Source organism: Epinephelus fuscoguttatus, linkage group LG13, assembly GCF_011397635.1.
Source record: "Epinephelus fuscoguttatus linkage group LG13, E.fuscoguttatus.final_Chr_v1".
NCBI classification, from domain to species: Eukaryota; Metazoa; Chordata; class Actinopteri; order Perciformes; family Serranidae; genus Epinephelus; species Epinephelus fuscoguttatus.
Genome location: NC_064764.1, coordinates 21,007,193 through 21,030,987, shown reverse-complemented (window position 1 = coordinate 21,030,987; position 23,795 = coordinate 21,007,193). Strand labels below are relative to the sequence as shown.

At 41.3% G+C, this 23,795-nt stretch overlaps 2 protein-coding genes across 4 annotated transcripts in view; both read left to right on the top strand.

Moving 5' to 3' along the window:
- The window catches only part of LOC125899579 (potassium voltage-gated channel subfamily H member 7-like), a 52,156-nt gene extending 49,231 nt beyond the window's left edge, over window positions 1-2,925 (top strand). For all 3 annotated transcript variants that reach the window (XM_049593996.1, XM_049593995.1, XM_049593994.1), the window contains 2 exons: window positions 85-265; window positions 1,768-2,925. In XM_049593996.1, coding sequence (XP_049449953.1) covers window positions 85-265; window positions 1,768-2,076 — 490 coding nt within the window. In that variant the 3' untranslated portion in view covers window positions 2,077-2,925. The remainder of the gene's footprint in view (window positions 1-84; window positions 266-1,767) is intronic.
- A 4,866-nt stretch (window positions 2,926-7,791) lies between these two features.
- On the top strand, window positions 7,792-23,697 carry ifih1 (interferon induced with helicase C domain 1). Its single transcript, XM_049593999.1, has 16 exons — window positions 7,792-8,358; window positions 8,677-8,848; window positions 8,983-9,108; window positions 10,012-10,077; window positions 12,195-12,409; window positions 13,023-13,233; window positions 15,995-16,212; window positions 16,736-16,837; window positions 16,941-17,064; window positions 17,176-17,391; window positions 19,522-19,778; window positions 19,884-20,033; window positions 20,165-20,326; window positions 20,417-20,607; window positions 20,762-20,855; window positions 22,827-23,697. The coding sequence occupies exons 1-16, from the start codon at window positions 7,924-7,926 to the stop codon at window positions 23,022-23,024; spliced, it is 2,937 nt and encodes a 978-aa protein (XP_049449956.1). The 5' UTR covers window positions 7,792-7,923; the 3' UTR covers window positions 23,025-23,697.
- The last annotated feature ends 98 nt before the right edge of the window (window positions 23,698-23,795 follow it).

Below are 23,795 nucleotides of genomic sequence, written 5' to 3'. Positions count from 1 at the left end.
AAGATTTGTCAGAATTATGCATGAATCTCCTCCTGCTTGTGACTTTTTGTATCTCTCACTTTGTTTTTTTCTGTTCTTTTTTAGGCTGGAGACGCAGTTGATGACAGATATTCAGACCATCCTGCAGCTGCTGCAAAGACAACCGACTCTGGGACCTCCAGCCTACAGCACTGTGACTGCCAGTCCAGACTATCACAGACCTGCCGTGAAGGTTCAGCCAGTTGCTCTGACTGCAAGCCATTTTTTCAGCCATACGGGAACTCAAGTAAGGAAGTTTTAGGAGGTAGAGACTGTCCCCCCCCACCCCAGAAAAAAAGTTATTTTGGCACATATGTTCATCAAGTATCACATTTTTTTCTGGCAGAGCACTGACGTCGTGCATCAGCTGGCTTTTACAATCAACAATCACATTCTCACCAAGTCATCCGTGGTGTTCAAGCAGACAATGAGGCAGTCTCTATAAACTGACAAGCTCCCACTGTTTCATATTGCTTTGCTCCAACCTGTTTTGATTGATTGGGTTGTCTGCCACCATGTTTACCAGAAAGTCTGGACAATCACAGGAAATAATCTGAGCCACTGTCTGACACCATCGGAATAAGCCTCACCCATATGGGAGTCAATACAGGCTAAAACAAGTCGTACAGTTTTACGTATGTGGAACTGTTTGTCTCTGCATATTTTTTAGACTGTTGAACTTAATTTTACAAACAGTAGTTTGTATTTAGTTTTTAAATATCACTATAGTTGCCTTTTTTCTGTAAATTATGACTTCACATTCTGAGTCATTTTTTGTTAACTTTTTTTCTAAAAGTAGGTACCAAGTTGATACAAAATGTTGATGAAAAACAAAATGTTGATTAATAAACCTGTTTCTGAGTTAATACAGGTCAGTTAAAGGAAGACATAGATATTTTCTTTTAACCAGGACCCTATTTTTCCATGCTTTTGTGTCTAAGTGACAAATAAAAACAATAACTTTAGAAATTGTTGGAAATTGATCCAGAGTTGAATGAAATGGCTACAGACGGCAGATCCAAAATAGGCTGCAATGTAATGGCTTGGGGCAATCATGCACAGGTAATTAAGGTCCACTTAAAGTGCTTGTTTTTGCCATTGATAGGCTCTGATTGTTCTTATGTCTGACAACATTATGGAAAGGATCCCTACAAAGACAAACCTTTTTGTTAAAGAGACAGATACCTTTTGGTTAACCAGAAATATACCCGAAATCGCTATCACCAAGCTCACCAGACTCCATTTAAATAAACAGTAATTTTATCGTAAACACTTAGTTCCATCTGGGTAAATGTGTTCTATAAATCTGTACGCACTAAAATCACTGTGAATTTAAAATGCAGCCTGATGGGTTTGGCCATAGCGATTTTAGGACTGTTCCTGGTTAAACAAGAAAGGATCTCAACTCTTTGAAAAATAGGTCTAACTCTGTAGGGATCCTTGTCATAATGATGTCAGACATTTATAATAACAATAAGAGCCTCTCAATGGCAAAAACAAACACTTTCAGTGGATGTAAATTGGCAACAATGATGTGTATTTGCCAGAAGTAAATACACTGAAGCCTCTTTCACCGCTGCTGGCTACAGCACACTCTCTCAATACTGGACCAATTTCAAAAACTATTCTTCTCATTAGTCACTTAGACGCAAAAACATCTGAATATAAGGTCTAGGTTAAAAAAACCTGACTCTATTTTGACTCCAATGCAGGCCACTAAGTTGTATATTCTGCTACTGTTCTTTTTAGGGCCCCAACCACAAACTGGAGAGGGCCATTCAGGAATCCAAAGACTCTCTGTCGAGCTTGGCCAATGTGAATGCACCCATCGAGGGCAGCCTTACAGCATTGCTCGTACAAAGACATACAGAGCCACAGCAGCAACAACAGCAGCAACAACAACAACAGATCACAGGGCATCAACAGTCTGCACTGATTCTTCTTCCAACTGAGACCTCTTTGACCTCCTCCACCTCGTCTCCAGCCCCTTCTGACTCCAACCTCAACACCACTGGACTTCACAGACCGGTCTCAGACCAAGAGTTTCCAAGGCCATAAACCTTCCAGCAGCACGGTGTTCTACTATCTGGGTTGTAATGCTGTAATTACTTTATAAGTAGCAGTTTTTTATAGGCATGCTGGCACAGACATCTGTATTGTTCATTTGCAATGGCTTGGCGATAGTAGTAAGTTGGGTTTTGTTTTTTTTTTTCATTATGCATGTGGATAAAATACTGTTCGCTGCAGTTAATAGTGTGTTAATCAGTTTTCTGCAGTTATCAGTGTATTAGAAATGGTTACATATTGTAACAGTAGTTCTATATTCACACAGAAGCCCTCTTATGGACTTTTTAAGCACCACACACTAAAAATGTACATGTAGATGCCGAACCAATCAGGATGAATCATTCCTCCACACAGAGAGTGGCCCTACAGGATGACAGCACTTTCCCATTTACTACATCTACAGCTTCCTAACTTAATTCAACTTAAGCAGCAGGGGTGCTGGTGAAAGAGCTCCACTTGGTTGTGATAGAACTAGCACTACAACCAGTGGTGTAGTGGTAGCTGATTAGGTGGGTGTACTTCTATGTAGATGGGTAGGTTACAGAGGAGAAAGTGGGTGTACTCATATTCCAATGGCTTTTTGGTTGATAGGTGGATATACTGTAAACAGCCAGAAAAAGAGGAGGGTAAACCCTGTGTACCTGCATATACCCTGCACTACACCATTGACTAGTTACAACACCTAATCAACTTTGTGCTTCACCCAGGTGTTGTACTCTAATGGGCTCTAATGGACTCTGAACCACGCTTTGTGACTTAACATTTTATGTCCCAATACACAATTGGTCACACTAGGCTGGGCTGAGTGGACTACAAGGCTAGAGTCAGCCATAATGCACATTAGGCACATTAGACGGTATCAAGGTATTACAGTATAACGGGATATTTAGAAATCCTGAGGGTATGCTTGTAAATACCATCAAAATACAGATGCTCCTCTTTCTATTAAACTGATACGGAAATGCTGTACTGAGGTGATGCATTGTAGAGCACAGAACGCACCACCAGAGGTCAGTCTCTACTGGTTGAACAGGCAGCTAAGCTGAGAAAGATGCCAACTGCGAATGGTGGGGAAAACGTTACAGGACTGCCCCTGTTCGGGAGTATTACCACATTTAACTTTATACTGAGATGACTTCTTTTAACAAAGCAGTTTATGAGCCACATGATTTTATTCAAAACATCATTTCCTTTCAGTCCACTGATGTGTTGGTAACAATCGGCATCAGTCCCTCCAGCAAGAAGGGCGCCTATTTCTTATGTACTCAATATTCTATGGGCCATAAGTATTAAACACAGCAGTTCTTGTCTAGGTAAGCTAACTGCATGTTAGAAATACAGCATTGTAAGATAGGTAATGAGTAACATTCTACAATGACCTCTATCACCTCTAGCTCAGCTTTTATGTTTTTTTTATTGTTATTGTTTTGTTTTTACACAAATACTGTCATATAACGTATACCCTTGTGAAATGTCAGCAAGGTATAAAGGTATGAAAAAATAGATACCACCCAAGGATAATGAGCACAACACCTACTGTTTGCAAATTGAGTTTGCACTATCACACAAGCACCAGTCTAACTACATCACAACTTTTTTTGTGGACACTGAGAAACAGGCCTGACAACCTTGACCATCAGACAAATGTGTCCCTCCTTCAATCAATACTTGCGAAGCAAGAGGTGCTGACTGACCCACATACTTCACACTAGACGGGTCCCAATGTCCAGCACTCCATGGATAGTGTCAGATACAAAGATGGGGTAAGAGTAGCTTCTCAACACCCAGGCTACTACTTTACCAGTAAACCAAGAAGTGCATGCAATGTATGATTCCTCAACATCTCTGTAAAGGGACTTATTTCCTTCCTAGTTCAGCAGAAGGCGAGGCTGACTAAACCCCTACTGAAGGTCTCACAACTTCTCCAAAGTCCTGAGTGCAGGCCAAGAGCAAGACAAAAGTAAGTCACCAGACAGACAAGGTGACAATCGGAAGCCACCAATCCTTAACCACCAGTACTCCTTTGCAGAAAGCAAGGGAAGGAGGCAGTAAAAGACCACACAAAGATCACCCCACTGTACATAACAGAGATCTAGGGTCCCAGAACAAACACTGCCAAGAGAGTTCCTGTCCATGACTGAGAGATAAGTGAAATGTCTTTGACATAGTTAACAGTGATCTTTTCCTTGGTCAGATTTTGCCAACAACCTTCACGTCAACTTCTCCCACACTTTCATGTCTGTAGTGAGAAGAGGGAAAGGTTACATCTCCAGAAGCTGAGTGTCAACAGAGAGCAGCTACTGTACCACTCACTGCCAAAGTCCCCTTAGAGACAGGGCAACACAATTGATCACTCAGCTCTCTATACTCCAGTCAGTGAAGAAAGGGAAACAGAAATGGAGACCATGACTGAAGATTGTAAATGCTGGCTTGAGGCGGTCCACTTCTGTCACCAGGATGTCCAGGGAGTTTGCAAGTGCAGCTTGAGACTTGGAAGCAAGACTGCACCAAGGCTAGGACCCTGCACTACTTTGTTTCCTCACTGCCATTATACACATATTGTATGAGTACCTAAAGCATGAGAAGGGGACTTGAAAATGACCAAGTTCCTGAAATCTTTGCATGGTATCTGAGGCACTGACAAGGCCATAGGCTGAAACACATACAGTGAATTTCCTCCACCAGGGTGCTCACCACATGAAAACCCTCAACAGTCACTGATGAACTTGGTAAGTCCCATTAGAGCCCACTAGAATCGAAAGCCTGTGTGCGATACATATACCGACAACCACTTAAAGGGACTGCATAGGAACAGACTATACAAGCTATTTTCTGCAGCTATAAGTGTAATACAGCATTATTACAAAGGTGTGAGAACAGTTTTTGTTATCCTTAGTTGTATGCCCGTCTTCTCTGAAGTGTGACTCAGGGGTTATGGAAAATTGCACTGCAATACACAGTACAGTATCAAGTATACTGTAGTTTTCTTCTATAAACAATGTGCATTATTATTGCGGTCACTGACGTGCACCTACTGTACAACATTAAGCCAACAGAACACACCATACATGCTTGTCAGGGGGGATATCATAATCTGCAGATTTAAGAGTATTCTGCTGTTATCCCAGAGCTATGCCTCTGACAAACAAGTATGATGTAGGTATTTCTACATGGCAGTGCATGTGTTTTATATTTATATATTTACTGTTTTGCACTGCTTATGAGCCCAAAGTAGCACATGACAATATAAAATGATGTCAGTATATTTGTCTCTTTTTAGGATGTACTTTGTTGAGGGAGAGGGGGGAAGGGGGACGCATGGAAAGTTAGAACTTGCGCATAAACAGGCCCCAGAGAGGGTCGTGTGCCTATACAACCAATCCAAATGCTAAGTCAGCATCTTCATGTATACCTAACCATAACATCGACGAAGCATATCGTTTCCCTGTACTGTTTTTGTTGGCAATGTACAATAAAGTAAAAATGTTGTTAGACAATTGTTAGAAAACAAATACATCACATTGCAAGATGTAAAAAAAATGTATTTTTTTTAACTGAGTAAATTATATGAGAAACTCTTTAGAAAAACTGTAGTACATATGTTTGTTTTGAAGCTGTTGGAGCAATAAATGAAAACACTCATAGCTGTGTCACTGGATTTCTCCATATAAGTGTTTACAATGAAAAAACTACCATTACTTCCACTATATATACATGACTATAATATATTTTTTTATACAGTTATATAGTAGTTATATGTACAGTTAGAAATATTGTTCTATACAAAATTAAATGATAGATAAGCGTTGTTTTTTTCATTATATACAAAGTGCCCTTTAATGTGTGTTATTTTTTTTCCTTTGCCTGAGCCAAGATTTGATATTGATGAAATGTATCATGTGTTGTAAGATATAATAGTATTTCATGTCTATTTTTCATAAAAGAACACTGTCCTCTGGGGTTACGGTCATTTCCACCACAGTACACAAAATGTAAATTCAGTAAGGCTTCTTTTTTTAGAGTTTGTGTAGATGTGGCAGGAGAGTGCATGGCTGGAGGACAGTTAGCTCCAGGGAGGGAACTGAAATAAGAAAAAATCAAGGTACATCCCACCCGTCCTTTATATGTACAAATAATAAGAAAAACAACATTTTTTATTGACATGAACATGGGGAAAATAACATATGATGGGATTTCTTTTTTTCTTTTTTTAATACCACTCAATCTCTATTCGACAACAGTTATTTCAGTTACTTTGGTTATTGGGATGGAAAACACATATGATAATGGAAATGACAATGACTCCCACCAGCTGGACGTGCCTGGAACACCTAATGGGAGGCGCCCAGGGGGCATCCTGATCAGATGCCCAAACCACCTCAACGGACCCCTTTTGACACAAAGGAGCAGCGGCTCTACTCTGAGCTCCCTCTAGATGTCTGAGCTCCTTACCCTATCTCTAAGGCTGAGCCCAGCCACCTCACGGAGGGAACTCATTTCCGCTGCTTGCATCCGCAATCTCATTCTTTCAGTCACTACCCAGAGCTCATGACCATAGGGGAGGATTGGGACGTAGATGGACCAGTAAATCGAAAGCTTCCCCCTCCAGCTCACCTCCCTCTTTACCACAACTGTCCAGCGATGCGTCCTCATCACAAGCCCAAACCGCCAATCCATCTCACGCTCCATTCTTCCCTCACTCATGAACAAGACCCCAAGATACTTGAACTCCCTGGCTTGTGGCAGTAACTTTCTCCCAAAGGAGAAAGGAGAGGGCAATCCCCCGTTTTCCGGCAGAGAACAATGGCCTCAGATTTGGAGGTGCTGACTCTAATCCCTACAACTTCACACTCAGCTGCAAACCACCCCAGTGCATGTCGGAGGTCATAGTGTGATGACAGCATGACAACAGAACCACATCACCTGCGCCTTGAGATCCTGTCCATGGATATCAGAAACAGTATCTGAGACAAAGGACAGTCCTGGTGGAGGCCAGTACCCACTGAGAACGTGTCTGACTTTGTCAAGTACGTGGACACAGCTCTCACATTGATTATACAAGGACGGCTGATAGAAGCGACCCCGGTACCCCGTATTCTCGCAGTGCCCCCCACAAGACTCCCCGAGGGACACGGTCCTAAGCCTTCTCAAAGTCCACAAAGCACATGTACACTGGATGGGCAAACTCCCACGACCCCTCCAGCAGCCCTGCAAGGGTAAAGAGCTGGTCTACTGTTCCACGACCATGACGGAATTCACATTGCTCCTCTATAAACAGGCTGAATGGCTTAATTATGATGGCTAAAAAGCAAAGTGAACTTGCTTGATTAAGTTGCAAGTCCAGACCTTGGACATATAATATACTAATGAATAAGTAGCCTATCTCACACTAAGTCACTAAAGCTGTCAGACAAATGTAGTACAGTAAGAAGTACAATATTTACCTCTGAGATGTGGTTGAGTGGTATAAAGTTGCATAAAAGGTAAATACTCAAGTGAAATAAAAGTACTTTGGATTTGTACTTAAGTATAATTCTTGAGTAAATGTGTTTAGTTACATTCAACCACTGTTAACAATAGGAAACAGATGTAAACGCCTCGGTCAGTTACATTAAAATATTTGTAAGGTCTTAGGACGTGCAAAGACTCACCTACTATGTTCCAATGCTGACATCTAGTGGCCAGTTCCAATTTTGGAGACTTTGGGAGAAATGAAAGTGAAAGAGTTTCGGTTTCCTTGATACTGTGAATCATCGTTTTCTCTACGTAGTTTATGCCTCTGCTGGATCCGGACTGTACAGTCCCCTGCGAGCAGCGTTGTTGTTTATGTGAGCTGCAATGGCTTCTGAGGAGGATGATGTATATGTGAATCTTATTGATTACTGTAGGCCGAGGCTGCGAGAGCGGATTGTGGTGGAGCGGGTTCTGGATTATGTGCTTTTTATCGAAACCGAGCAAAAGGAGCTGATCAGACAGAAGGCGAGGACCGATGGTAATTTAGCGGCTACAGATCTCCTTATATCCGCTGTCATAAAGAAGCCACACGAGCCTGGCTGGTTCAGGGCATTTGTTAACGCCTTGGAAAATTCAGGATGTGAAGCTGCTGCGGAATACATTCAGGCCAATCCCCCCAGACCTGAGGTGGAGGCAGAGAATGATTACTGTGTCAAGCTTGTTGAATTACTCTCCCCCCGTCTTCTGGACATGAATACTGTAGATGTGTGTGTCCACTGTTTCTCTGAGGGCCTGCTCACCCAGGATGACTCAGAGATTGTAAGTACACTGTTGTGAAAGTGAGCTGTCGCATCATTGTTTATTTGTAATTGATCAGCCTCTCTATGATCTAAGAGAGAATAACAAACGTCTCACAATTTGCATCCACAGTACAAACTGTCATGTAGTTTGAATACAACTTCTCTGTGTGTACTTTTTACACTTCAACTTTTTAAATCCCCAAGTCCCAGTGGGTGTGATTGCAGCCTGTGGCCACAAGATGGCAGACAAATGCATTCATATGTGTTTGCAGAGCACAGCACTCCTCTCTGATTGCATAACCTCTCTTCTCCACTTATTACTTTGCTCATTTTGTAGGTGACAACTACTACAACAAACCAAGGTAACAGGAGTGGAGCTCGTGAACTCCTGAGATGTATCGTAAGAGGTCAACATGGATGGTTTTCTAAATTTCTCAGAGTTCTGCGTGAGACTGGACACCGGAACCTGTATTTTGAGCTGACTGGATCAACTGACTGTGACACAAAAGGTGACTAACACACCCATGATAGGAAATGCCATCAGGCAGTCTTGTGGCATAGAGAAAATGTGTCTGTGTTTAGTAGAGGTTATTTATTATAGTAACTCCCAAAGTGTGATTTAGTTATCTCTCATTCGCCTCAGATGAGATGACATGTCTTCCACTGAAAGATGACTGTACAGGAAGTGAAGCTCCAGCAGCAGCTGGAGGTGGCGATAGACCCGACTTTATGGAGATCAGCGTCAAGGAGGAGCCTCAGAATGAAGCAGGTCTTACAGAACACCTCAGTTCAACAAGCAGTGGAAAATCTATATATGTTTGCAGTGCTGATTCAGTGCATATTCATAATGTGAAGTCTAATAACTGAATTTGGACCTTCTTACTACCCAACAGGCCAGTGGTTCCCAACCTTTCTCCTTAACGGCCCCTTTTCTATCATTGAGTAAAGTGACAGCCCCTGACCAACTGACACTTTGTAGATATTTCACAGTATATTCATTACATAACAATAACAGTACAGAACATTTCAGGAAGTTTGTGTCAAACGAGTGATTTGAAGGAATTTAAGCAGATTATTCATGGAAAGCCCTTTGGTTATTTTAACTGCATATTTTTCTAATGCAGGACGAGGCTGTTTAGCAGAGAGGGAAGGTTCTGTTTTTTTTAGGTTTACATCTTGAATAATAATCTAAAATTTGAAAATGCTGAGCTACAGGCCCACTGTATAATTGTTTTGAAGAGTTTTCTTACACCTCGTAAAATCAAGAAGGCCTTGCAGCCCTCCAATGAAGCTTTGGCAACCCCAAGTGGGAGTCAGGACCAGTGCAGGAGGTAGTTTATGGTTCAGTTCACCCAATTCACAACACACATACCCCACTTATCCTTAGTGGTGTCTGTCCATGTAGCTCGCTTTCATTTTATGGGCAAATATTTTATCAGGACACAATCATAAAACTGTTTCCTCAGTAAATCAAAAACATGCACAAGATTCACATGTGTCAGACAGACATCTCAAAGTCCTGGCAAGTAAACTAGATACCACCAGTTGTGACATTTGCTTTTTGGGAAGTTGAATTAACTGACTCCTTAGCAGCTAGTAGTCCCAGCATGGTGAAGAAGAATAAGATTTACTGCCTTTCTCAACTTTTATACCTTGGTTGATATCCTTTCAGACCTGTACGCAGGAGCAAGCACTGAATCCAAACAACGGGAAAGCAGCCTGGAGCGCCCACGACCAGGTGGGACTGTTTCACCCTTTGCTCACCCTTGATGATACTGTTAATGTTGTTCACATATTCAAAGTAATCTAAGAAACCTGCTCTGTTCTGGTCCCAGTAGACCGCACACAAAGACCAAACTCAGGTCAAAGGGAGAAAAAATGTCCTCTTATGTATAGGTGCCCTGTAGTATCATAAAAGCAGGATAATGAGAGTCTTTGGAACATGTTGCAAGTGGAACATTTTTGCCTGCTCGACACCAAAGAATATGTTCCATGTGTGTACCATGATGAACCACATAGAGGTCAGAGAGGACAGAGCATAGCCAGAGCCGCAAATGAAAACCACATGGTGCATTGTAAGGTAATGTAAAGGAAAAGTTTCATTCAAGTCACTGTGGAGTGTTGCTTATATAAGGCTCCTTTTTGTTTGGTTATTTCAAAAGCTCCTGCATCATCTCTCACTACACCGTGCTCATATAAAGTGCCTTTCCAACCTTGTGTTCAAATAATTAACGATTGCTTCAGCGATAATCAACCCAGAGCAGAGCAGTGGCACAAGCGGAGAGGCATGTGGAATAATGAGGCAGTGGAAATAATTATATGATATGAATTAACAGAGGAAGTATCCGTTATGTTGTTAATATAAGGTTACAGCACAGTTTGTCTCATTAATGTGAGTAATGCCACAAACCTGAACGCTTTAAACAGAAAGGATCACATGTAAGATGGTTCCGCCAGACTGAGAAACCAGTTGCATGTGCAGAATTATTTGTGGTTCTCCTGAAATTAATTTCATGATGGCACTGAATCAGATTGAAAAATAAGCCTGTGGGTTTTCTGTTCTTATTGGAACAACATTAAACGCAGCTAATTGCTGACTTTCCTGCTCTAATAAGTTTGACGTCTGGGAACTGCTAGTAAAATCCAGGGGGCCAAACAGGCCGCTGTTTACATCTTATTGTTGTTAAAGCTTTATTTCTCCATCAGCACAGATGTGTATTTACTTCCATGCTGATGTTTGAAACAGCACTTTAACCTCTGGCATACCAAGGCTGAGACAGAAAATTAAAAGCTGTCTGCACTGGGGGAAAATTAAAACTTTCTGGGAGTTTGAACTCATAAGTGGGGGACATGTATAACCTTTTACACAGTCTATGGTTGAAGGTAGCTGGGGGTTTTACGTGGACATTGTGCATGGCATCTTAGTCATGTTTTATCCCCTGCCTAGACAGAGCAAATGAGTCATAGCGTGCCAACAACTTTAAGTCTGACTAAAGTGGATCACAATAATTCTGCCGTCCTTGCAAACAGGAGATGAGACACAATAGACCTCAAGAACAGGGAAAACATTACTGAAATGACGATGAAATGATACATTCCAAGCAGCTTGAGAAAATCTAAATGATTGATAAATACATGCAGATGTTACACATTGGCTGATGTTTTATTATTTCTGGAAAATGTGAAGCAGTTGAATTGGCTCAAACCCACCAAATATGACTTCCAGTTTTATATTTGTAACATATAACGTTTTGTACTGCAACAAAGAAATCTGATGCACGTACTGTCCTGCTTTTGGCACAGTTCTTAAATCTTTGAACTTCATGGTACAGCTGTGCCGCTCACTGATTTTATTGTGCACAGTGTTCACATCTTTACCAAAGACGAGCTGTTTTATAGGTGCTCCATGCAGTGTTAATTGGGATTTAAAATCATGAAAGTATAGTTTATTAACGTGGTAATTTATTTTGGTCTTTGTGGACATTTTTTCCAAAATGAATGCACATAATAAAGAAAAAAAACAAGGCATTACATTAAAAGGAAAACAGGTGTAGTCTGAAGCTTAAGCTTATCGTATCTACTCTTTTTATTTAGCATATTCTCATAAGTAACTCACTGTCTACAAGGTTGAGTCAGATTCCTCATTGTTTGTGTTTTAAATGTAGAACATATTCTATGAATTTGGTGCATATGCATACAGTATTTTTAAGGGCACTTTAAGAACACATCCCACCACAGGACCGAGACCACAAACAATGTCAAGCACAGTCGTTTCCTCCTGGTAATGCCTGTAATGGTGGGTTGCAGACACAGACAATAAATTTTGTCTGTCTGAACGTCTGCTCTGCATTACAGATCTAGTAGCAGCGGCTAGAAGCCCAGGACAAGATATTGTTCTTCGAGATTATCAGATGGAGGTCGCTAGACCCGCCTTGGAGGGGAAAAACATCATCATATGCCTCCCGACAGGAAGTGGTAAAACCAGGGTTGCAGTTTATATTACCAAACACCATCTGGACAGCAGGAGGGCAGAGGGGCGTTCAGGGAAAGTGGTCGTCCTGGTGAACAAGGTACAACAGCCCGAGCCTGGTATACCTGACTTACGTCTGTGCGCTGTTATGCTGACCTACTTCTTTCCTTTTCAAATCCAAAGAAAACATTCTATCTTTCAGTCAATTTGCACATGTGGGTCAGCTCACCACAAATTACATGCCATAGGATTTAGGTATTCCTCTGCACTTTGGTACTATTTGGCATGTGATCTGCTCTGCACTGGAAAAGACCACACATACTCCATTTTAGATTAAAGGTTTTCCAGCTATAAACGTTTTTTGGGGTTTTTTTGAGTTTCATAAGAGCTTGGGGAATAGTGATTGTATGTTACTGAAACCGATCATGGTGATTCATTTTTCAACAGAGCAGAAAAATAATTTGCCTAATTGTGTCTCTTCTGAGACAAGGGGGTGTCTCATCCTGATCTTCAAACAATGGGCTACAAAGTTTTATAAGCCACAGCACAACTAGTCAACAAAGTTGTCATCATAAACAAACACACCCTCAAATCATCAGCAGCTTTGCAGTAATACAAACAACATGGATGTCTTATTTTGTTTTGATGGAGGTTTATTTCTTGACTTTGTACCATCAGCATCATGAAACTGAATGTCCTCTGGTGTCCTGCAGGTCCCTCTTGTCGAGCAGCATTTTTCTGCTGAGTTCTGTCCGTTTTTGAAGCCCTCCTACAAAGTGGAGAGAGTCAGCGGAGACAGCCAGCTGAAAATCTCTTTCACAGAGATCGTGAAGAATAATGATGTCATCATTTGCACAGCCCAGATCCTTGAAAATTACTTGGAGAGGTCCATCACAGGAGAGGATGACGGGGTGAACTTGAGCGGTATGATTTTACAGTACAGTTTTACAAAAGCTCATAAAATCCAACACAAGAATGTGAATTACTTTTCATGGCTCAACAAATTCCTTTGGTTTAAGTCAACTTGATCACCACTCCAAAAAAAAACAGCATTCAAAACTGAAACAAGGTCACAATAACTCCACTTTTTTTTTTTTTTGAAAAAGGCTTCCTAAAACATTGAGTTAAAAATCTGCCCAGGCTTAAACCACAGACACTGACAGGTTTTGGAATAGAAAGCCACCCAGAGGACTCATAACATCTCCCCTGATGATACCTGACAGGATCTTGTCAAAGTCTTCCGGCTCTGCTGTTCACTCTTGTTGGCACTCGCCAGTCCAAGGTGGAATAGCCACCTCAGTGGAACATATGCTGTTTGTTGAAACGCCTGAGAGCGTGTCCTTTTTTCTTTTTTTCCCTATCCCCTGCCTTCCAGGCCACACGTCTGTTCAAGCCATCAGTGTGTGGTTGATCAAATTCACATGAGAGCTTCTATCACCCACAGTACATCAAGCTGCCACTCCTCCCTACTCTTTTGTACCTCTGGGGACACATTTGTATCACTCTGGTTAAACTTGAACGTGTGAATGATTGCAATTCACCTCGCTCACTCACACTTGTGTAAAATACAAAAATAAGAAATGAGTCAAAGCTATTTTTGAAGTTTTCCGGCATATGTTATTGTGTGGCTTTAACTGCTGCGTCAGGTTCCTAGAAAAGTGCTGGTTTGTGTGGGAGGATCTCTCTTACAGAAAGATATTGTAATCAGTGCCAGAAAGTCACCTCTATTTATTTAAGAAATACAAATAAATGTCGTATAAATAGCACTGCTTGGTTGACAAAATTGCAGTCCCTGGCCGGTAATGTTACAGTGAGAGATGCAGAAACATAAATGTTATTGTTCTAACAAAGCAATCAGTAATCTCGCTGTACAATATTCCTGGCGAAGAACCTCTCACCATTTATTCCTCTTCTTGTCATCTTTAGTGTTGCTTCTAGGGATGCAACCGATTCGATAACCGATAATTTCAACCTGTAGTTTATGTACACCTGAGGGTAAGAAAGGCTATGATGTAGTGAGAAAACATGGATGATGTAATATTCCATAGCTCTGACTGATCAAATCAAACCAACATCACTTGCTAACACAACAAAAACAAAGAACAGTTCTGACTCTTTCATACCTGCCAACATGAGGCTGTGGTATTGTCTCAAAGCCCCAGCCCCATATCACCCTACACTACAGATGGACATTATAAATACAAAGATGTGAAAGTAAAATGACTTTTAAGCAGCATTAAATGTATAGTTAACGGTAAGAGAGAGGGAGATCAGTATGAGTAAAGCCTATAAACTACACTGCAGAGTGAGGTCTCTACTACAGAGACAAACAGTGACTCATGAACGGGCTGAATGCGCATCGGCAGGTCCACCTTACATCTGAGGCCTGTACTACGAAGCCAGCTCACCTTACCCATGATATCTTTCGTTATCTGGTTTGACTATCCCCATTCTCGGAATCCATCAGCTGTATACGGCGTCTGACTTCCGGCAGACGGCGATACAGCCTCAGGGGGCAGACCCCCGATTTTTTGGCATTCCGGTTTGATTTGGGTGGAGGAGGCGAATTTCCGTTTCCGACTTCCGTTTATATATAAGTAAATATGCTGAACCATTGCGATGGATTCAGAGTTTGCAGTGACGCCAATTATGTTCTGCCTCGTTAGTTCACCGCATGGACCGTTTAACCTGGCAACAACTGCAGCCGGCTCAAACGTGATTAGTCAATATCACACAGACTACAAACAGCCTACAACCAGAAACCAGGGCTCTTCCGCCCTTCTTCCGGAGGCAAGATCTCCAAGCCCAGAGTGTAATCAGAATGTAAAAGTAGCAGCAATGGCAGCGATCACTGCGGACTACAGTAAACTTTGCATAAGTTCAAATCATGCTAAAATCATGTGGTAGGTGTGTAAACAATCTCTCCATTGTTAGAGGCTCTGTTTCAAAACCAGTGGACAGAGAGCCCTGGAACAACGAACTTTATCTACTGACCTATAACAATTTACGGTATAAGCGCCTCTTTTTTACCTGAGACTCCGGACTTGGCTCGTGATCTGATTGGTCAGACATCGAGGTGTTGACAGGCCGTGATCCGACACCCTGAAGTTAACCTACTTCGGAGCAGGTTAGCTGTTCTGCATGAGTTGCCACAGTGATTTATCTGGTAAAAAGAGAAATAGTTTCGTAGTACCGAAAACCCAGAGTTAACTCTGAAGTTACTTTGCTAACTTCAAATCCTGCTTCACAGTACAGGCCTCTGATGTATGAAATGTTAATATCGTCACACTGTATTTTTATAAACTACCCAGGCGCCGTCTCACCGTCCCACGACAGGCTACAACTACGGAGAATAGCGATGCCCTGTTGATTCACCTCGCCAAACTGAACTAGCAATGTCTCACACACACGCAGTCAGAGAGAGAGAAACATGCTCCAGACTGGGTTGTTGGGTAACAATAAAAATAATCGCTAACTGTAGCATCACATGGCTAGCAGTTGTTATAAGTTTGATATTTGGTATTGGATGTAAGCCACTGCTGCTAATTAGCTCGTGCTAACACTGTGGAGACGGTCCTTCAGCGTTGTGTCTAACCTAGTTGCTTCTTTATAAACTGGCGACTACTTTGCATGGCATACTGACAAAACATCCATTTATATCTTTGGTTTTCTTCTCTTCATGTAGATCTGTCACTGATCGTAATAGATGAGTGCCACCACACTCAGAAAGGAGGAGTCTACAACCACATAATGATGCGCTACCTGAAGCAGAAGCACAAAAACAAGAGGCTGAAGAAAGAGCAGAAGGAGCCCGTGCCCATCCCTCAGATCCTGGGCCTGACCGCCTCACCAGGGGTTGGGGGAGCCACGAAATTGGCGAAAGCTGAGGAGCACATACTGCGCGTAAATATCATTCTCAGCTTCACCTGTCCACATCTTTGTGCACAACAACACATATTAGTTAGACCTAACATTCTAATGCACTCTACTGTAACAACACCAGAGACTGCGGCCTTACAAATCACTAGAGACATAACCACTTTTGTCTGATCATGCTTGAATTGTGGCCACACCTAGTATATTCGAATCACTACAAACAACAGAAATGTCTCTCTTTCAGTTTCACTTTTTCATCTTTTGTTCTCATCTACATCCTGCTCCACTTTCTCTGACTTGGTCATTGAGGATCCTGTTCATCCAGTCAAGCTGCTCTTAATGTTCCACACTGCCCCTGCACACACACACACACACACACACACACACACACACACTAGCCATAAAGTTTCCTACTGCCACAAAAGTCAAAAATTGAAAACAGCTTTTTGGCTTCAACTCTGTGTCTGTTAGGCAGACATTAAATAGAAATAGTGTAGAGATGTCTGACTTTGACTAATCCAACAATGTAATTCATGCGTCTCTTTCATAGATTTGTGCAAACTTGGATGCTGTCAAAATCATGACAAGAAGCCTTGGAGAATACAAAAAGGAACCAAGGAAAATCATTGAAAGCATTGAAGACAGAAAAGAGGTATTTTTATTCGACATTTGGAGCCGGCCTCGTAGTAGCTTTTTGTTACAGTTTCTCTCTAAGGAATGACGCTAAGAGTGTAATATGTTTGTATTCTTTATAGGATCCCTTTGGTAATGTAATTAAGAACATCATGAATGCCATTCATGCCCATGCTGAGCTGAGCCCCACCTCTGAACCTGGCTCTCAGAATTACGAACAGTGGGTTGTTCAAAAAGAACGAATAGGTGAGCTCTATTTTTTTATACTCATCTTCAGGGATACTTTGCCTAACTTCCTTTTTTGATAAGAAATTACTTGGTTTTGTGGATCTTAAAACTTGTCTCAATCCATTTTAGCCGCAACAGAGGAAAATCAGAAAGTGCGGGCTTGCACAGAGCACCTTCGACAGTACAACGAGGGCCTGAATCTCTGCAACACCATTCGCATGCGTGATGCCTTCAGTTTCCTGAACGAATACCACCAGGAGCAGATAAAGCAAAAAACAACACCAGATGATGAGGAGACCATTCAGATCACAGATACTGAGAGATTCCTCTTCAATTTGTTCAAAGGTATCGTGGTGTTGGGCAAAAGCCGACTTGTCGTTATCATTACTGTTATATGGATTGTTGAATTTTCAGCCAAGAGCCAGACATTTTAGGAAGTAAGCTTATTTGCTTTCTTGCTGAGAGGTAGATGAAAAGACCCAAACCTCTTTCATATCTGTTAGTATAAGGCTAGCCGCCGGTTAGCTTGGCTTACCATGAAGACTGGAAACAAGATTGTAAAACCAGCTGTTGTGTCATGGGTAAGTAACATAAGTATTTGCATGTTGCCTGGTAACCCAACTGCAATAAGACTTATTTTCTGGAACAAAAGCTACTGCGCAACCACACTTTACAACCTCTCTCTACAACTTCTCTTTTTCGGTTGTGGTTTTGTGCAGATCAAAGGCATACTTCACCCCCCAAATGATCCTTTGTATATAAATTACTCACCACGTGTTACATTGAATTCTTTTGTTTTTCTCAAATGCTTCCACGGTGAGCAAAGAATCCAATTAACAACAGCAAAACTACATCACAACATCTGATTATAAACTCTCACACACCTCATGCAGCATAATCCTAGTCTCCCACATTACCTCCCACATTAACGCATGCATTTTCACTAAAACCTTACCATACTAGTCCATACCCATTGGTACCTTCTACCTATGCCAATCCTCAATGCCTATGTGCAGTTTCACATAGATTGACCACGTCAGTGAGTAGAAAAACGTGGGACAGACAGAATGACCGACTGACAGAATGACACACTGACAGTTTCCGTGATTATGTACAGGATACCATACCATGACTTAGTCATACCAAAAATTAGGGGAAAAAAACAAACATTGGGCCACAGGGGGAGCCACAGCGATTGGTCGCATGTTAGCCTTTTTTTTTAAGCTTTTTTCTGTTGTTATAGCGCCACCCAGTTGCCAATTAGAGTTAAATTTCTCCAGTCACCTTGAAGCGTCCTGTTCTACATATCTACCAAGTTTAGTAAAGTCAATATGGCGGTTAGGCCTAGATAAGAAGTTAGCTCTCTAGCGCCCCCATTTTGTTTGATCGGGTCAATAATGGAGGGGTCCCCTCAGATTACGTGTGGTCATATGCCTACAAACTTGCGTGGTGATCGGTGAAACCCTTGAGATGTTGTACACCTTTATGTGATGAGCCACGTAGTTTCATGCAGATTGGTCAAACTTCCTAGGAAGAGATCGATTTTAAGAAGAAAAAAATTAAAAATCGCGAAAAATCTATGCAACTGGAAGTTATGGGTTCTTGGGGCAAATTTGTTTCCCATGAGGAGAGGCATCTCTGTACAAAGTTTCATGTCTCTCCGACATATGGGGCATGAGATATGCCCATTCAAAGTTTGCAATTTCAGTCGGTTGCTATAGCGCCCTTTAGCCAATTGATGTAATATTGCTTCATTCGCATCCTCCCATGACCCTCTACCACTGTGCCAAATTTCACATGGATTGACCAAGTCAGTGAGGAGACAAACGTGGAACAGACACACACAGACACGCCCACAGATAGGGTTTCGATTATATAGTAAGATAAGATAAAACATTTCTGCATATACAGCCCAGGCGTGCTACTCATCCATGTTTTTTTATGCAGAGGTGTTTTAAATAGTAAGTATGTGTTTGGGAAGCACTGAGCATATGACTGGATAAATGAAACTTGGATTATACTGCACGAGCTGTGTGACAGTTTGTTCATGGATATTTTAATGTAGATTTGCTGTTGACAAATGTGGACCCCTATGACTTTCTGTTTTTGGATTCTTTGTTCACTGTGGAGGCATGTTAGAAAAACAAATGTTTCTTCATAAATTTAACATGCCACTCTGTGAGTAATTGATACTCAAATGATCATTTGCGAAATGAAATAAACAAGCTACTTGGTGAACTTTAGGTGTGATGGATGGCGGATTTGGACAGCTTGTCTCCCTTTTCTCCAGTCTTTAAAGCTAACTTGCTACTGGCTATAGTGGAATATTTACCAGACGGACGTGAGATATCAATCTTCTGATCTCACTCTCGTCAAGAAAGTGAATAAACATTTCTCTCAAAATGTTGAGCTGTTTCTTTAACCTCCAAAATGATGCAAAAAATGTACTAGAGTTCTTTGACATCTGTCTTGCAGAGAACAAGGAAGAGCTGCAGAGGCTCGCGGAACATCCAGAGTTTGAAAATGACAGCCTGACAAAACTAAAAAGTAAAATTCTGTACGAGTTCAGCAGCAGGGAGGCGGCCAGAGGGATCATTTTCACCAAAACACGTCGCAGCGCCATTGCTCTAAGTCAGTGGATTCAGGAAAACCCCAAGTTTGCTGACATTGGAGTGAAAGCCTCACATGTGATCGGAGGAGGAGACCAGAGTGTTGTTAAACCAATGACGGCTGTGAGTACACATCACACAAATGGCAGCACATTTGCCTCCAGCATCCTACGAACTTCAAGTCCAACTCACACTTAACCTTTTCATCACAATTTTTGTGTTAATCAGGCAGAGCAAAGGGAGGTGCTGAGCAAATTCCACAGTGGTAGAGTCAACTTGCTGATTGCTACCACAGTGGCAGAGGAAGGTCTGGACATAGCAGCCTGCAATTTTGTTATCCGATACGGGCTTGTGACCAATGAGATTGCTATGATTCAGGTCAGTGACGTCAGTCATCAAATGTGTAATGAACTGTAGTGTGTGTTAATGATTATTACTTCTATGCTTCTATTACAGTGAAATAACAGTATAAAGTGGTTGCTTATTGACTCTATCATCACGTTTTGCAGGCTCGAGGCAGAGCAAGAGCTGAGGACAGCAGTTACTCTCTGGTCGAGGTGAAGAACTCTGGGGTGGCTGAGAAGGAGTGTGTCAATGAGTACCGCATTGACATGATGAACAAAGCCATTGAGAAAATCAGAGCCTTAGATCAAGCAGACTATGACAAACGGGTACGTTCACTTCCAAAAAAAAAAGTTTCGACTGAAACCCCAAATTGCCATGCAAGACCGCTCTCTGATGTTTTTTTTTCCTTTCATCAGATCACAGACTTTCAGATGGAAGCTATACTGGTGGAAAAGATGACAGTGAAGAAGAAGAAGGAGAAAAAAATGCAGGATGCAAAGGGTGAAGTGAAGTTTACCTGCCGAAGCTGCAGCAAACACGTCTGCACTGGCGACGACATCCAGATGATTGAAAACATGCACAGAGTCAACGTCACACCAGAGTTCAGGTACAAACTACAATTTGGAATTGACTTCTGCAGCATTCCATGATGTATAAACTCAATGCCACAATTGTAATAATGTGCCAATGATGAATTATACCCTGCATGCATGGCAAATGTATCCAAAGTCAACTCAAATACTGACTTTTTTTTTTTACAGTAAACTTTTCATTCGGAGGGAAAATACTAATCTTCAAGACCGACTTCTGGATTATGAGACCAATTACTACATAGCATGCAAAGACTGCGGGCAGGTAAATGTATTTCAGAGAGTTGGGTGTTTTTAAGTTGGACATTTTGGGAAATACACTTATTTACTTTCTTTCTAAAGGTTAGAGAAGAGGTTTTATACCACTTTCAGGTCTACCCATTCAACGTGAAGCTCCAGCTTGCATGGATTGCTTGGGATTAGTTTCTGTAGTGTTGTAAGATGTCTCTTTGCAAGGACACTTCACCTGCAAAATAACTATTTGTCTATCAGTTATTCATGACATTGAGCTGAATTCATGAAGAAAATTTCGTTTTTCTTGCATGCCTTCATTGTGAAGGGAGAAACCAAAAAATGCAAAGACACTGGTGACCACATTAAACAACAGCAAAACTATATTGAAACATTGGTTTACAAACTTTCACATAACTCATGCAGCATTATCCAAGTCTCATTTATTCTGTTGTATGCTCACTACTTCCCAAGCACAAGCATTTTCACTAAAACGTTAGCCCTTATCTCTCCTGAGCATGCACGTGTGTATGAGCTCCGCTTGAGTAGAGTTCAAATGCACATCGTCTTGCATGAGACTGTTTGTGGTGATGTTTTTTTCAACATAACATTTTAGTAAAAATGCATGTGTTTGTGAAGTACAGCAAGGCTGCCCCCGACTAAGAATTTTCCTAGTCGATCAATAGTTGTCAATTAGGGTCATTAGTCGACTAGTCTTCCACATGTTTACGATATTAATTTCATTAATCAAATATGTATTTTGGGCGGTAAAACACAATGGTTTGAGTTCATGGTCTGAGAAAGAATAGAATCAGTAACATTGTTAACACTGTGCTACATTACAGAGAAATACAAAACCGTACTAATGAACCTTCATTAATATAGGCCTATATTTTATCTACAAGTGCATGTCACACACTGAGCGAGCCGCCTGTTAATGACGCTGTGGGCTAATGGGCATGTAGCTACTTCCATGTTTCAGATGATACGTTATGTTTGTAGTCGACCAATGAAGATGAGTTTACATATCACCTTGGGTTCGTCCTTCACCTTCTCAAAATGATCCCACACTTTGGATTTCCTGCCCGACATGTTATTAACTAGCCTGTGGAATAACCGCAGGTACCAGCCCTGGAAATTAGGGGCCGTACACATGCCGTGTATTTAACCACCTGGACCCACATGGTTTAGTCACAGAAGTTTTTATTTATTTTGACAAGGTGCAGCTCCTGAGTTTCACATGAAATCTTGCAGACTGATGACCTTTCTGGTGGACTAACATTTGGTCGACCATTTGGGGGCAGCCCTAGTACAGAGCATACGACTGGATTAATGAGACTTGGATTATACTGCATGAGTTGTGCGAGAGTTTGTAACTGGATGTTTAAATAGTTTAGTCCCCGTTAATTACAATTCATGAAAAATCTTTGTCTTTTTGGATTCACTGTGGAGGTGTGCAAGAAAAACAAAGTTTACTTGACAAATTCATGGCAACACAAAGTGAGAAATTGCTACACAAATGGTCGTTTTGTAGGTGAAATACTCCTTTAAAAATAATGAGAGAAAAGTGGGAAACGAGACCAGTCATACACACTAAAATAATTTGGAAAGAATGAGAGTCAGTGTGAGAGGGAAAAAAGATCCTGTAAGTCAATATAATGAGACTTTACCAAGATAATGAACTCGTATCACAACATGAGAAACTTTATCAAAATGACTTGTATTGTTTATCATTAATTTTACTGATTAAGTCAGTTCTGAGTTTCTCATTTTGAGATACTAAGTCATTATTTTTTCATATTTCTTACTGTAATGATTTTACAGGAGCTTTTTATTCCATCACACTGACAGAAATGGGCTTCCAGAGTTAAAACTACAACCATATGATTTCATATCTTTTTATTTCAGGCCATGACTCCCTGAGGGTACACATGGCACTGATTAGTTTGTCACTGACCAAAAACAGAAAGCAAAACAATGTTTTAACATCTGATTTCCGTTGCAGAGATGGGGTTCCATGATGCTCTACAAAGGCATCGATTGCCCCTGCCTCCACGTGAAATACTTTGTGGTGACGTTCAACGGAAAGAAGATGGGCAAATGCACCAAGTGGAATGAGCTTCCCATCAAGTTCCCTGCCTTTGACTACACTGAACACGCCAGCCGGGTGGTTGAGAGCTCAGATGAGGATGACGCTGAATGAATCACCACTGTGTCGACTCACTGATACTCACAAAAATATTGATTTCTGTTGCATTTCTGCCTTTGGCTTGCACAGTGTACATTACAGTTCTTTTAACACTGGTAAATGGAAGTGCTACAGTGCAACAATAACTGGAGTCACTGCTGGTGGTGGATTTAAGTGTGTGTTGCAAAGCATGTGCAATATTTTTTATAAAGTATAAGGTTGTCAAAAATATTAATTTCCATTGGGCTTGTTGGTGTATCGGATACTATATGTTGAATTTACTGCAGAAAGGATCATGAGATATGAGTGTGCATCACTGATACAAAATGAACTGGGGGGAAATGATTTTTCTTTCAAGCTCCTGTGGTCTCATGAGATTGGAGCCACTGAGCCTGTGATAGCCCCTCAGAGCCCACCTGTCAACACACATGCAGACAAAACAGGTGGTGGTGATTTTCCATTAAATCAAACTGTTGAGACAGTCACAGCTGCTATTTTTAGAACTATTTGTTAAGAATTGTTCCGCATAGACAGACACCTGAGTGTCTGTGGCGTACGCAAACACACAACTTGTATGGATCCTTGAATGATAAAAATGTGTCATCTATCTGGCTTCTAATACTTTTATTTTTCCATGTATGTTCTGAACAATTAATGACATTCAAATAAAATTATCCCTTAATAATGACTTGTCCAACACTGCATTACTGCATAGTTATTTCGTAACATCCCCAGCTGTAGCCACTTCTGCTCCCTCACAGTTGCTGAGGGGAATGACTAGCGCCC

Coding starts and splice junctions, on each gene's coding strand:
- ifih1 (XM_049593999.1), top strand. CDS start 7,924: ATGGCTTCTGAGGAGGATGATGTATATGTGAATCTTATTGATTACTGT. Junction 17,392..19,521: donor CCTCTTCAATTTGTTCAAAG/GTATCGTGGTGT, acceptor TCTGTCTTGCAG/AGAACAAGGAAGAGCTGCAG. Junction 20,856..22,826: donor CATGCAAAGACTGCGGGCAG/GTAAATGTATTT, acceptor TTTCCGTTGCAG/AGATGGGGTTCCATGATGCT.